Genomic DNA, 13,830 nt, shown 5'->3' on the forward strand with positions numbered 1-13,830 from the left:
TTTTTTTTTTTTTTTTTTTTTTTTGGTATTTAATCTCTTGATTCTGACAGAATTTACTTTTGTAAGCAGTCTAAGATGTTGGGCCCAATTTTGTCTTCTTCTAGATATGCCAGCACCAAAAATTAAATAATGCACCATCTTCTTACTGACTGAACCATTTTTTCATATAACATTTTCTGAAAATCTGGGACCTATTTCTAGATACCTATTATATTCTACTGAAATAATTTTCAGTCCCCAGATACCCAAAGTGTTTTACTTTTAATATTAGCTTGGCTATCAACTTTCATTAGATCTTTAACGGCCCCGATCCACTGCCTTCTAGCCCTCAGTTTGCCAATGAGAAAACTATCCAATTTTCATTCTCCTGTAGATTGCCAGTTTATCTTTCTGAAAGGGCTTAAGATGTTCTCCTTCAACTTTCGAATTATACAGCAAGCATCCAGGTCAATCTCTGTTTTTGTTTTCCTGTTGACAGTCAGTTGCCCCTATCTATATGAAGGCTGGTTTTTGTTCAACACAGGAAAATTGTCTTGTATTATGTCTGTGAATACATCTTCCCTCTATTTTTGTTTGCTTCTTCGTTTATTAAACAGAAGTTGGAACGTTTGCTCTCTTCACGTCTCTTATCTTTTCTCTCCTATTTGCCCCCTTATTGCGTATCTTAAAAGGTATGTCTTTAGCTTTACTTTCCAAAATACTTATTAACTCTAGCTATCCTAACATTTGGCCTTTCTGTTTAACAAAAGTCAACAATCATACTTTCAATTTTCAAACTCTGTGGTCCTCTGACTCAATTTCTGTATCAAACTGATTTGGCTTCGAGAATGAAGTACATCCTGAGCTATAATATTTTTACATCTTCTAGTTGCTTTATTTCTTGAGTTTTCTCTGTTGCTGTTGGTGTTCTAGTCATATTCATAAAATAAAAAGTAGATTGATTTGGTGGGGACTTTCTCCTGCACAGTTGTAGAGGTCCAACAAATGGCAAGTGGTTTGTTACGTTGACAAACTCTGATACTGTGGTTTATAATATACATTTTGGTCTTCAACCCTTTGGCCTTCAACCCCAGTTCCAGGCACAGAGCTCCTAAAACTTGTAATTTCCTGAGTGATCAGGGTGCCAGGTGCATCTTTTGTTCTCATATTTGGTCTTTGACTTCGGTTCCTGACACAGACCTCTGAATCCCTTGGAATTTCCTAAGTGATAGGAGTATCTTTTGTTCTAATGAGGTAACTTTTGGTGGGTTCCTGAATGGAAGGTGGTCAAAAGAAAGGCCAAGCTATGATGTGAAGTCTGGAACTTTCAGCCCCATCCACCAACCTCTGAGAAGGTGGGAAGTCCTGGAGATTGGTCTAGTAAATATCACACCTATATGATGAAGCTTCCATAAAAATCACTGAAATGCAAGGTTCCTAGAGCTTCCAGGGTGCTGAACATTTGGAGGTAGTGGAAGGTGCTGCTCCTAAAGAGAGCACAGAAGCTCTGCATCCCTTCCCACATACCTTTCCCTATGCATTTCTTCCATCTGGCTGTTCGTCTTTTACCTCTTGTAACATCCTTTATAGCAAACCAGTAAACGTAAGTGTTTCTCGAAGTTTTGTGAGCTATTCTAGCAAACGATAAAAGATTAGAAGATGTGGGAATCCTTGATTTATAGCCAGCTGGTGAGAAGTGTAAGTCACAACCTGGAACTTGTGACTAGCATCTCAAGAGGGCACAGTCTTGTGGGACTGAGCTCTTAACCTGTGGGGTCTACGCTATCCCTGGGTAGATAGTGTCAGAATTGAGTTAAATTGAAGGCAACTTAACAACAATTGTAGACAACTGGGTAGAGACACCCAGTTGATTATCTACAGAGAACTGGAGATTGCTTGGAGGAGAAAAACAACCCCACACATCTAGTCACAAAAACGTGTTGTGTACTAGGAGAAAGCAGTTTGTTTTCCAGACAGATTACTAATGGGTACAGAGGTGAGAAGTCTGGTATATTCCAGACGGAAGCAGAGTATTATTTTACTCCTGGGTAGATTAACCTTTACTTTTTACCCCACTGGATTTCTCTGAGGTTCAGAGACATCTGATGTTCAGTTCCACCATTTAAACACACACAGCAGTCACACAGAACTCTCCAGGCAGAAATTTTGTTTAGAAAATGACTTTTAGAGCTTTTTTCATGGAATAAATGCTATAAATTATTTGTTCCATATATACAGAAGAGGAACTAACAGGAGCCCCCTGTTGTACAATTCCAGAAGGCAGTATTCACATCTCTATGGACATGTGCAATGTAAGGCTATACCGGGGACTCAGGACTCAGCAACCCATTATCAGATGTCTCAAAATATCAGGCCAGGGCCTTTAAAAATTTTTTTTAATTCAGAAATTCAGTGTTTTTAGTTGAATCTGGTTTGTTGTGGTTCTCCACAGGACTCACACCTAATACACACCTTCAAAATATTCATATTTACATCACCTGCTCGATTTATGAAGACACATGACTTTGTCTTCCTGCCAGAGCAAGACCTTCGACTAATTAGTCTGATGACTACCCAAGAGGCAGATCCACTTCTTTGTAATCTGCTGACTATGCTATCTGCGTCATCAGGATTTTGCTAAGAATGGCTCCCTTCATGTAAGACTCTAGCTCCTAGTATTTTGTTTGGTTTCCTATTTTGCTTATTTATGTAACCACTCATATAGTTTCCATCTTCCAGGAATTCTTAAACATTTCTAGTTCTCTGACAAAATCCTATCCTGCTTTATTATTCTTTGTACGTATCTTTACTATCATTTCAATGAAATTTCTGGAGAGGAATAAAGACATAAAGGCAAGTGCTTAGTGTGCTATCTTGGTCTACAAATCTAAGTCCACTTTAAAAAATATAATCTCATTCTTCGTACTTGATTTCATTTGCTGCTAGTAGGTTCTACTAACCTTTGTTCCTGAGTGTTCAGGACAAACAGAAGCATATGTATTTTGATGGAGGAGTGGTCATTCACTACCACAAACAATTTTACTTAGAATGTGAATTATCCTGGCTGAGAAGATATATGTAAAGTCCTTAGCACAGAACTTGGAACACAGCATGGCAAATGCTCAAACAGTAACTGTTAATGTCAATAAAAATTGAGGGGAGAAAAGGAGAGGAAAAGAGGTAGCTAAGTAAAGGGTTAACAGATTCAGATAAAAGAGAGAATGGCAAAATAATCTTCTTGAAAGAGTTTACTACCACAAACCCATTTATTGACGATTCATAATACCTTTTAAGTTCATGATATACAGTTTTTCTGAGTATTGAATATGAATTGTTAAATTGGGAGTATGATGGACAGGAACAAGTTACTTATTTAATCTAAGCCTAGCCAGACTAATTAAGGTAAGCCTAGTCAATTGCCCAATTTATTCATTTATGATCATTTTACTTCTTTGAAGAGTCTCAGTTGTTTTCATTTCTTTTTAAAACAGAAATTATAAGCTTTAGGGATACTTGTAAATTTCTCTTGTCCTCTCTCATAAATATGAGGAGGCTAGTTAAACTTTTTTTTTTTTTTTTTTTTTTTTTTGAGATGGAGTCTCGCTCTGTTGCCCAGGATGGAGTGCAGTGGTGCAATCTCGGCTCACTGCAAGCTCCACCTCCTAGGTTCATGGCATTATCCTGCCTCAGTCTCCCAATTAGCTGGGACCACAGGTGCCCGCCACCACGTCTGGCTAATTTTTTTGTATTTTAGTGGAGAGGGGTTTCACCATGTGTTAACCAGGATGGTCTCATCTCCTGACCTTGTGATCCGCCTGCCTCGGCCTCCCAAAATGCTGGGATTACAGGCATGAGCTACGGCGCCTGGCCGGAGGCTAGTTAAACTTAATCATTAGGCTGAGAAATTTGAAAGGCTCCAACAACCCCAATTTTACATCTGTATATAGAAACTCACACAATTACTAAATTTAGTGGAACCTGGAAGGAACAAGAATACCATGATGAAGAGAAGGGAAACGCCTAGGACTGAAGAACACATTTCCTACTTTCCCCTCATGAATACAGACAATAAAGAATTAATTTAAGATCTANAAGCTCCACCTCCTAGGTTCATGGCATTATCCTGCCTCAGTCTCCCAATTAGCTGGGACCACAGGTGCCCGCCACCACGTCTGGCTAATTTTTTTGTATTTTAGTGGAGAGGGGTTTCACCATGTGTTAACCAGGATGGTCTCATCTCCTGACCTTGTGATCCGCCTGCCTCGGCCTCCCAAAATGCTGGGATTACAGGCATGAGCTACGGCGCCTGGCCGGAGGCTAGTTAAACTTAATCATTAGGCTGAGAAATTTGAAAGGCTCCAACAACCCCAATTTTACATCTGTATATAGAAACTCACACAATTACTAAATTTAGTGGAACCTGGAAGGAACAAGAATACCATGATGAAGAGAAGGGAAACGCCTAGGACTGAAGAACACATTTCCTACTTTCCCCTCATGAATACAGACAATAAAGAATTAATTTAAGATCTACTGGGGATGGGATATTTGCCACAGTTTTGTTAGGCTACTTCAAAGATAGAATATCTATTCACAGATAATTCATATGTTGACATTCCCCTTTAAATGGGGCATCCCTGGAAAGATATGCTTAGTAATTCCCCATCTTAACGTGGGAAAAATAATTTTAATGTCATTCTACCCAACAGAAGAGAAAGGGTAGGAGAACTGGATTTGTTTTATAAATTGATTTGTAATTCTGTACAATGAAAAATTAGAGTCCATTTTTTACAACCAACTTTTGTCTGTACATGGAAAAGGGCAGAAAAGTATGTCTGATGGTCATACTTTTATTCCCTGACAATAAACGACACCTTTAGAAAGCCATATTTCCTAAGATAAAAATTTACAGGCTGATAACTTATAACTCCATTAGTTTTCTAAACTCATATGCAGGAATTCTTAACTTCTGAGAGTAAAATGCCTTTATAATAACATTTTTTTCTTCAGTCAGAAAGGAATTTTTGGAATATTAAACAATGACCAATTGCACTTTTAATTTCTGATGTCAGAGAAAAAAATGAAAAATTTTGACTTCAGTTGTATTTGGAAATGAAATTTTTTTTATTGTCAAAAGTAACCATAGACATTTAAAAAGTAGTGATGTATACAGATGGGTTACTTAAGTCTACTGACAATATTTGTTGACTTAAGGATTATAGACCATCCACAATAATTCCACAGATTTCTCTTTAAATGCTTTAAAAGTTACTTACAGGGTACACTGTTCCAATGGTAATACTAATTTTCAACAACCAAAAGTTAAGTAGATGAGGGGAAACATATCAATCACACTGAAAGTTCAACATCCGATAATATAACTCAGAAAGGAGATTTCTCAAGGGTGAAGAATGAATCTTACCTGACACACATTAGGTAACGAACAAGCTCAAGTCTTAAAATCCTGATTTATTTTAAACTAGTGCTTAGACATGACTGTGGTTCAAGTTTGGCAGACAGGTTTAAATGTCAAATCCAACACCAGAGACAATACAATGTATTTCAGTTAAGGAATATACACTTTGCCACCAAATAATTATGTCTTTTTCATTCCTGCATGACATGGATGCCTCTATTTGCATGACCTCTGAGTATTAAGTAATAATATATTAATTTTCAACAACTGATCTGTCTGAAAAATACAAAGAAACAGCAAAATGGTGATATTAAAACTGACTCACCACTGTCCTCTGTTTGTTGGGTAGGAAGACTCTAACGATAGGTTTTTGTGGTGACTTGGGGTTGCTCCGTGCCACATCTGTGGGATTTTGAAAAACTGAAAGAGATTGTAGCACTGAAAGGCTAGAAGAGGAAGAAGATGTAACGGTGTCCATTGATGCAGAGCTAGAAACAGAAAAATCAGTTCCGTTCCCCAGATATTCCAATAACTGTTGTTCTCTTTGTTGGAGTGCATCTAGCTTGCTGGTGTATTCTTCATAGGCCTGTAAAATAAAGTAGACTTATATTCAATCTGGACTTTGTCCTGACATTAACAAAAGATAATATAAAATTCTAGCCTTTGCTTATAATCCTTTTACCAGCTGATGGGTTTTAAGTTTCAAATTACAAAATAAGTCCCAGAAATACTATAAATGAATACTTTCACCTTTAAATGGATAAATTCTTTGTTATTAGACACTACACTATATTACACCTGATAAACGTGACCTATGCATATGTGATATCTAGATGGTCCATGAATAATAAAAAAGCACAGTATTTCCAATTTTCTGGTCGACTTATATTTACCTTCCAAACCATGTCTAACATAAAACACTGTATCAAGGATAAGTGTTCCTCCCATTAAAAAAATTATTTTGTGCCAGAAAAGTTGTAGGCATATAAATTCCATTTGTTCTCTCTCTCAACAGAAAAAGAAGTTGAAAAGTATATGAGGTATTAAAGAAGATTTGTCCAAAAAAACCCCAAAATTTAGGACACAGTACCAGCCAGATCTCACTGTTAGCACCAAAACCTCCTCAATAGGGTTTAGAAAATGCGTAACTGCCACATTCTTTCTGAAATGGCTATCAGTTAAAATACTTTATTCTTCTCAGTATGGCTCTTTGATGACTTCTTTCCCCACCAAGTGCTGCTTAGAGACTGGAACTTGTATGCAAAGCCGTAAGCCTTGTGAAAAAACAAAAACAAAAACAGAATTGTATTTGAAAATGTGGATTATACCCTATAGCCAAGAAATTCTGGGGCTACTATCCATCAGGGTATCTTCCTAGAAGTTTCATTTGACAAAGGCTACAAAGTTAAGCAACCATACAAGATATCAAATTTTAAAAGGACAGAATGACACTGAACGAATTGGAATATACAAGTCCATAGTTCTTTTAGGCATTGGTAATCCCCTCACTCACACCATGCTCTACTATTTCTACCTGTCATCTCAAATAGATGCAATACTATAAACATTTATGAAAGGGAGAAGCAAAGATTTTAAAATGGCCTTTCCCGTCTCTTAAGGAGTTTACCATTGGGCAGTGGAGTAGAAGATAGTTGTATTTTTATTTGTGTAACTGCTGTACATGAGAAAAAAACAATATTCTTGACACAAGGTAATAATGAGGAAGGAGGATGGCCTTGAAAGGTTGGCATTTAGATAGACGAAGAAAGTAGGGAGGAGGGAGTCCTACATATAGGAAAAATTCTGTAACAAAGTTTGTTTTTTCTGAAACACAGGCGAGAAAGTTTAAGACACAGGAAAAACTAGATTGGTATAGCTCAATGTCATACAATACCTGGGACATAGCAAAGGATCGATATGTGTTTGTGAAATTTAAATGAAGCTTTAGCAGCATCCTTGTTTTCTTAAAAAAAGGAAGAGAAATTTAAATGAAAAACAGGTAGAGAAACAATAAGGCTGAAAAGGTGAAAGGGATTAGACTGTAGAGAGTATATACACCATGCTATGAAGTCTGAACATAAAGGAGCAAGAGAGAATTACAAAATGTAGAGGAGAATGAAAGAGAAATTTCATTTCAATAAAGGACACAGGACCCCGCTATGCTGCATCTTACCACATAATTTCAAAGAAAATAAGGGGGGTGGGGAATAGTAACAAGAGCTGTTGAGGTAAGAGATTTAAACTTCATCAAAAGGTCTTCTTTGTTTACAGCCTGCTAGTTGCCCTACCTAGACCGTTTCATAGCAGATCAGGGCATTATAAACAAATAGATTCCAAATTTTCTGAGCTGCAATTTGGTTTAGCTTTCAGTACCAAGGCCTAATTACTTAAGCATACTTCTCTCAATACAATCTATTTATTGAGCCTTCAATCATTCAGTAAATATATACTAATATATGTGCTTGGCACTGTTAAGGCTCAGACTACAACCACAAATAAGACAAACACAGTTCTCACTCTTTGAAGATCACATAAACGCAGTCTGGAACACAACGGTTCTTCCTGCATGGATAAAATATTCTTATTTACTGTCACCTGAGCAAGTACAGTTACTATATAAAATAAACCTTAGGAAAAGTAATGAACAGAACAATTTTCCAAACATATTTCCTTACAAAAATGTTAGCCTTAATTTTTGAAAGTATACTGATCCCTCCATGACAGATTATAAACTATCACTTCACCACATTTATCAACAGCTTTTCCTTTGGTTAAGTATAAAACATCTACTTATTCCATCTCTCCCCATCCTCAAAGCTGCAATCTACTAAGGCCTCTGGCTCATTTTACCTACTACCCTTGCTGCATTCAGTATGAACTCCAATTACTCTTTTGACACTCTGCCATAGATTTCTCTTAACCTCTCACCTCTAAAAGCATTTATTTCCATTCTATCTCCAAGACCCGGAGAAGCATCACAGTCTTTACAAAAGAAATAAAAATGATGAAAAGATCTCAATTTAGAACCTCACACACCCCAGAGGCACACATACTTATCCTAACTTCTTAAATGTCTATCTCACTATATTAATCTGCTCAAGGTCAACATTAATCTCTCAAACAGTTGCTAAGATTTGGCCACTGTTGTCTTCCTTCACTTACTTTGTGGCTCACAATTGCAACAATGCCATTGGTGATATCTTGGATTTTCTGGCTAATTCTTGTTATTTTATCAACTAGTTTGCCAGATACAAATTTTGGGTAAATCTGACCATTCAATTATTCCATTTTTTCCTGTCAGGTTACCACACACTGCTGGAGAAAATAATAAAACTAGTGTAATTAATTCCATGACCAATTCATGGAACTTAGATTTGCCTAGTCCTTCACACTACTGCCTGAAAATCATGCTTGTTTTTAACATCATATTATAGTCACAACAGTTATTCTAACCTTCCGAATTCTTCTCTGGATCTTAACTTCATCCCTCAACTTTTAATTCACTCTGAAAATGACATTACCTTCAAATCCACTCTGAAGATCAACGTCATCAAATGAAAAGTTTACTCTACTTCTTTATCTACATAATTCTCCACATCTTTCCGCATTCTTCTTCTACTCTCATTTCAGTGCTAACATTGGGTGTTTAGGGCCTTAGTCTACCATTCCCTCAGTTTTCTCTCATATCATCTACTTTTCCCTTTTCCTCTGTTTTCTCACTCTATTAATATGAGCAAGCCACTCCAACATATGTGCAAACCTCAGCCACAACCACCACCACCAAAATTCTTTTGGTTATTTAAGATGCTGCAGATACCAGATACCACTTCTTCAGGAGACAATTTTCCAAAAACCCTATTCCTTCTTATCAAAACTCTACTTATTTTCAAAAGTCTAATTCTAAGCTCTCTTTGCTAAAATCCAGAAGAGGTATCCTTTCTCTTTATTTCCTTTAGAATATTTTATCATACTCTTCTTTGTATGGCAAATTTTTCTCAACTTCAAAATAATTTTGTGAGGATTAAATGAGATAATACAAGTAAAACAAATTATTGTAGAGACTACCACATAGCAAAAATCCAATAAATATTTGTATTAGTAATAATTGATAACCTGGGAGGCAGAGGTTGCAGTGAGTCAAGATCACGCCACTGCACTCCAGCCTGGCAACAAGAGCAAGACTCCATTTACAAAAAAAAAAAAAAACAGAATCTAAGAAGACTTAATATCATAAAATGACAACACTTCCCAAGTTGATCTACAGATTCAATGTAATCCTTATTAAAATCTCAATTTTTTTTTTTGTAGAAACTGACAAGCTGATCTTAAAATTCATATGGAAATACAATGGACTTGAAATTATCAAAACAATCTTATAAAAGAAGAAAGAAGTTGGAGGACTTATACTTCCTGATTCCAAAACTTACTATAAAACTGTAGTAATCAAGACAGTGTAATAATATTGGAATAAGGACACACATATAGAACAGAATAGAACAAGGTGCAACTAGTAAATCCATAAAGGCAAAAAGTAGATCAGTGGTTGTCAGGGGCTGGAGGGAATGACTTCCAATGCATAAAGGGTTTCTTTTGGGAGTGATAAAAATATTTTAAAATCAGATAGTGGTGACAGTTGCCCATTGTGTAAATACACTAAGAACCACTGAATTACACACTTTTAAAAAGTGAATCATATAGTATGTGAATTATTTCTCAGTAGAACACGAAATAAAATCTTACATTTACAGTCAATTGATTTTTTTTTTTTTTTTTTTACAACGTCGGCAAGACAATTCAAAGAAGAAAGAATGGTCTTTTCAACAACTGGCGCTGATACAACTGAATATCCACATGCAGAAGAACGAAGCTGGGCTACTACCTCACAACATATCCAAAAACTAACTCGAAATAGGCCAGGCATGTTGGCTCATGCCTGTAATCCCAGCACTTTGGGAAGCCAAGGCAGGAGGATCACTTTTCGAGGCCAGGAGTTCAAGATCTGACTGGGCAACATAGACTCCATCTTTACAAAAATTAAAAATAAAACAAAATGGGTCATATACCTATTACATAATTGTGCACCCCCATTTTCCTAAGAAATAGTTAAATTATGTTTTCTTTCCTCCTCCCCCCTACTTCCTACTTAGCTCTTTAGAAATGCAATTATACGCCAGGGGTGGTAGCTCACACCAGTAATCCCAGCACTTTGGGAAGCCAAGGCAGGCAGATCACTTGAGCCCAGGAGTTTGAGGCTAGCCTGCGCAACATGGTAAAACTCTATCTCTACAAAAAATACAAAAACTTGTCTGGGCATGGTGGCATGCACATATAGTCCCAGCCACCCAGGAGGCTGAGGTGGGAGGATCGCCCGAGCCCAGGAGGTAGAGGCTGCAATGAGCCAAGATCATGCCACTACACTCCAATCTGAGTGACAGAATGAGACTCTGTTTACAAAAAAAAGAAAAAAGAAAAAAGAAAAAGAAAAACATGAAGGAATAAAAGAAATGCAATTATGACCTTTTATCTCCTTTTCACCAGACACCCCCTACAGGGCAAGCTGATCTAACTATGTGCTTAGACAATCCAGAGTGGAACTCTCACCCACCAGGAGGTTGCCTCAAGAGGTAATAGTTGATCTACAACCAAAAGTATGCTTGCTAGAGTTTTCAGCCACCTCTGTGAGGTATTTTTGCCCATGAAGCCACCAACGTGACTGCCTGAGAGAGAAGGCACCGAAGGGTATATGTGGATCTTCCACCTGCTCATTTCTGCCCCCGTGTAGGCACCTTCTTTAAAAGTGCCCACTTTCTGCTCCAACAGGGAAGCAGTACCTTTAAGGCAGGAAGCCTGTACTTCTTTCCTTAAGCTAACTTTGGAATAAAAAAGTCACTTTATACTAGACTTTGCTCTTATTAATTGGACTCTGCAGGCCACAAGCAACTAAACCTGTTTTGGCTATATAACCAATACTATAAAACTCTTAAGAAAAAACACAGGAGTAAATTATCCTGACCTTTGATTAGGCAATGATCTCTCATATATGATATACCAAAAGCACAGCAACCACAGAAAATAAATTGGAATTCCATCCACATTTGAACTTTTGTACTTCAAAAGACAAAAATGAAAGAGTAGGAAAAAATAGCACAGAATGGGAGAAAGTATTCGCAAGTCATGGATCTACTATCTAGAATATATAAAGAACTCCTGGTCAGGTGCAGTGGCTCACACCTGTAATCCCAGTACTTTGGGAGGCCAAGGTGGGCAGATCGCTTGAGTCCAGGTGTTTGAGACCAGCCTGGGCAACATGGCAAAACCCCATCTCTACAAAAAACACAAAAATTGTCTGGGTGCAGTGATGCACGCCTGTAGTCCCGGTTGCCCGGGAGGCTGAGGTGGGAGGATGGCTTGAGCCTGGGAGGTGGAGGTTGCATTCCAGCCTGGGTGACCCTGCCATCTTGGTTCACTGTAACCTATGCCTCCCAGGCTCAAACGATCCTCCTACCTCAGCCTCCCGGGCAGCTGGGGCTACAGGCATCCACCACCACGCCCAGATAATTTTCGTCTTTTCTGTAGAGACGGGGTTTTGCCATGTTGCCCAGGCTCGTCTCAAACTCCTGGACTTACGCGATCCGCCTGCCTCGGCCTCCCAAAGTGCTGGGATTACAGGTGTGAGCCACCATGCCTGGCCTAAAGAACTCTTACAACTCAGTAATAAAAGGACAAACCCAGTTTTTTTAAGTGGGCAGAGGATTTGAATAGACATTTCTCCAAAGAAGATATACAAATGGCGAACAAGAACATGAAAAGATGCTCTCTATTATTGGTCATTAGGAAACTGCAAATCAAAACCAAATGAAATACCAATTCACACCTACTAAGATGGCTTTAATTAAAAAACAAATGGATAATAACAAGTGTTGATGAGGATGGAGAGAAACTGTAACCCTCATACATTGCTGTTAGGAATATAAAATAGTGCAGCAACTTTGAAAAACCATCTGGCAGTTCCTCAAAGTGTAAAACAGAGTTACCACAAGACTCAGCAATTCCACTCCTAGGCATACAGCCAGGAAAACTGAAAATGTATCTACATAAAAACTTGCACTTGAAAGTTCATGGTGGCATTATTCATAATAGCCAAAACATGTAAGTAGTCCAAATGTTCATCAGTTGACGAACGGATAAACAAAACGTGGTATATGTGTATGAAATATTCCGCCATAACAAGAAATGAAGTACTGAGACATAATACTACGTAAATAAACTTTGGAAACATTACATTAAGTAAAAGCAGCCAGTCACAAAAGGCCACATAATGTAATTCTATTTATATGAAATATTTCAACCAGCAAATCCATAAACGCAAAAAGTAGATCACTGGTTCTCAGGGTCTGCAGGGAATGACTACTAATGCATAAAGGGTTTCTTCTGGGGAGTGATAAAAATGTTTTGGAATAAGACATGGTGAATATAGTAAAAACCACTGAATCACACAGTTTTAAAAGTTAATCATATAGTGTGTGAATTATTCTTAATTAAAATAGAAGGGAAAATCTAAGGATCTATTTAATTTCAATGTAACGAGAAAAGCAGTGAAATAAAATTTTATTTTTTATCATTTAGTTAATTAAATTTAGTCTAATTATTCTTACTCACAAGATACAATGAAATCTTATAAACTGCCCATAAATGGACTGTCCTGCATTCCACAGGAAGCATCCAGCTTCCAGTATTCATTTCACTGCAGGGTTTGATAAAATGCTTCTATATTATTCTAGGTTCTATACAGACTAAAAATCAGAAAGGCTGTCAGAATGATACAGTGATTAAACGCATGGGCTGTAAATTCAGAGCGTCTAGAATTCAAACTTTGGCTACCATTTACAAGTTGTGTAACCTTGGCCACATTATTAAACCCCTCTGTGCCTGAATTGTTTCATTTATAAAATGAAAATGAGAGTACCTAAGTGTAACTCAAAGGGTAGGTGGAAGATTAAATGAACTAATATATGATTAGTACCTGATATATAGTAAGTACTCAGTAAATGTCAGGAGCTGTTACTGTCTTCATCAGTCTACAGGGGACTCCAGGATTCAACCACAAATTCTGAAGTAGTTAGGACTCAGCTGTAGGGCGATTACAGAGACAATATCCCTTCACCTCTTGGCTCCAATAAATCAAGTAGAGAAAAAAAGAATCTACTACTAGAGAAGCATCTAGCATTACATCTTACACAGAGAAGGCATTCCAATAATTTGTTGGATAAATGAATACAGAAACACTGAGAGGAAATGAAGAAACTCTGCGAACAACTTTTCAGGGTAAACTTGTTTTTCTTCCTTTGGATGATGGTAGAAAAAAGGGAACCAAAGATCGACTGAGAAGACAAATTTGAAATTCTTTTTTTTTTTTTTTTTTTTTTTTTTTTTTT

General features: G+C 37.3%; 1 protein-coding gene across 6 annotated transcripts in view; it reads right to left on the minus strand.

Moving 5' to 3' along the window:
* The window catches only part of BRAF (B-Raf proto-oncogene, serine/threonine kinase), a 209,067-nt gene that overhangs the window by 105,731 nt on the left and 89,506 nt on the right, over positions 1-13,830 (minus strand). For all 6 annotated transcript variants that reach the window (XR_001888977.1, XR_001888978.1, XR_001888979.1 and 3 more), the window contains exon 3: positions 5,721-5,981. Coding sequence is in view for 3 of the 6 variants with exons in the window: in XM_017891051.1 (XP_017746540.1) it covers positions 5,721-5,981 (261 nt within the window). In the remaining 3 variants the exon portion in view is untranslated. The remainder of the gene's footprint in view (positions 1-5,720; positions 5,982-13,830) is intronic.

Source organism: Rhinopithecus bieti, unplaced genomic scaffold (assembly GCF_001698545.2).
Source record: "Rhinopithecus bieti isolate Rb0 unplaced genomic scaffold, ASM169854v2 scaffold_20175, whole genome shotgun sequence".
Classification (NCBI taxonomy): domain Eukaryota; kingdom Metazoa; phylum Chordata; class Mammalia; order Primates; family Cercopithecidae; genus Rhinopithecus; species Rhinopithecus bieti.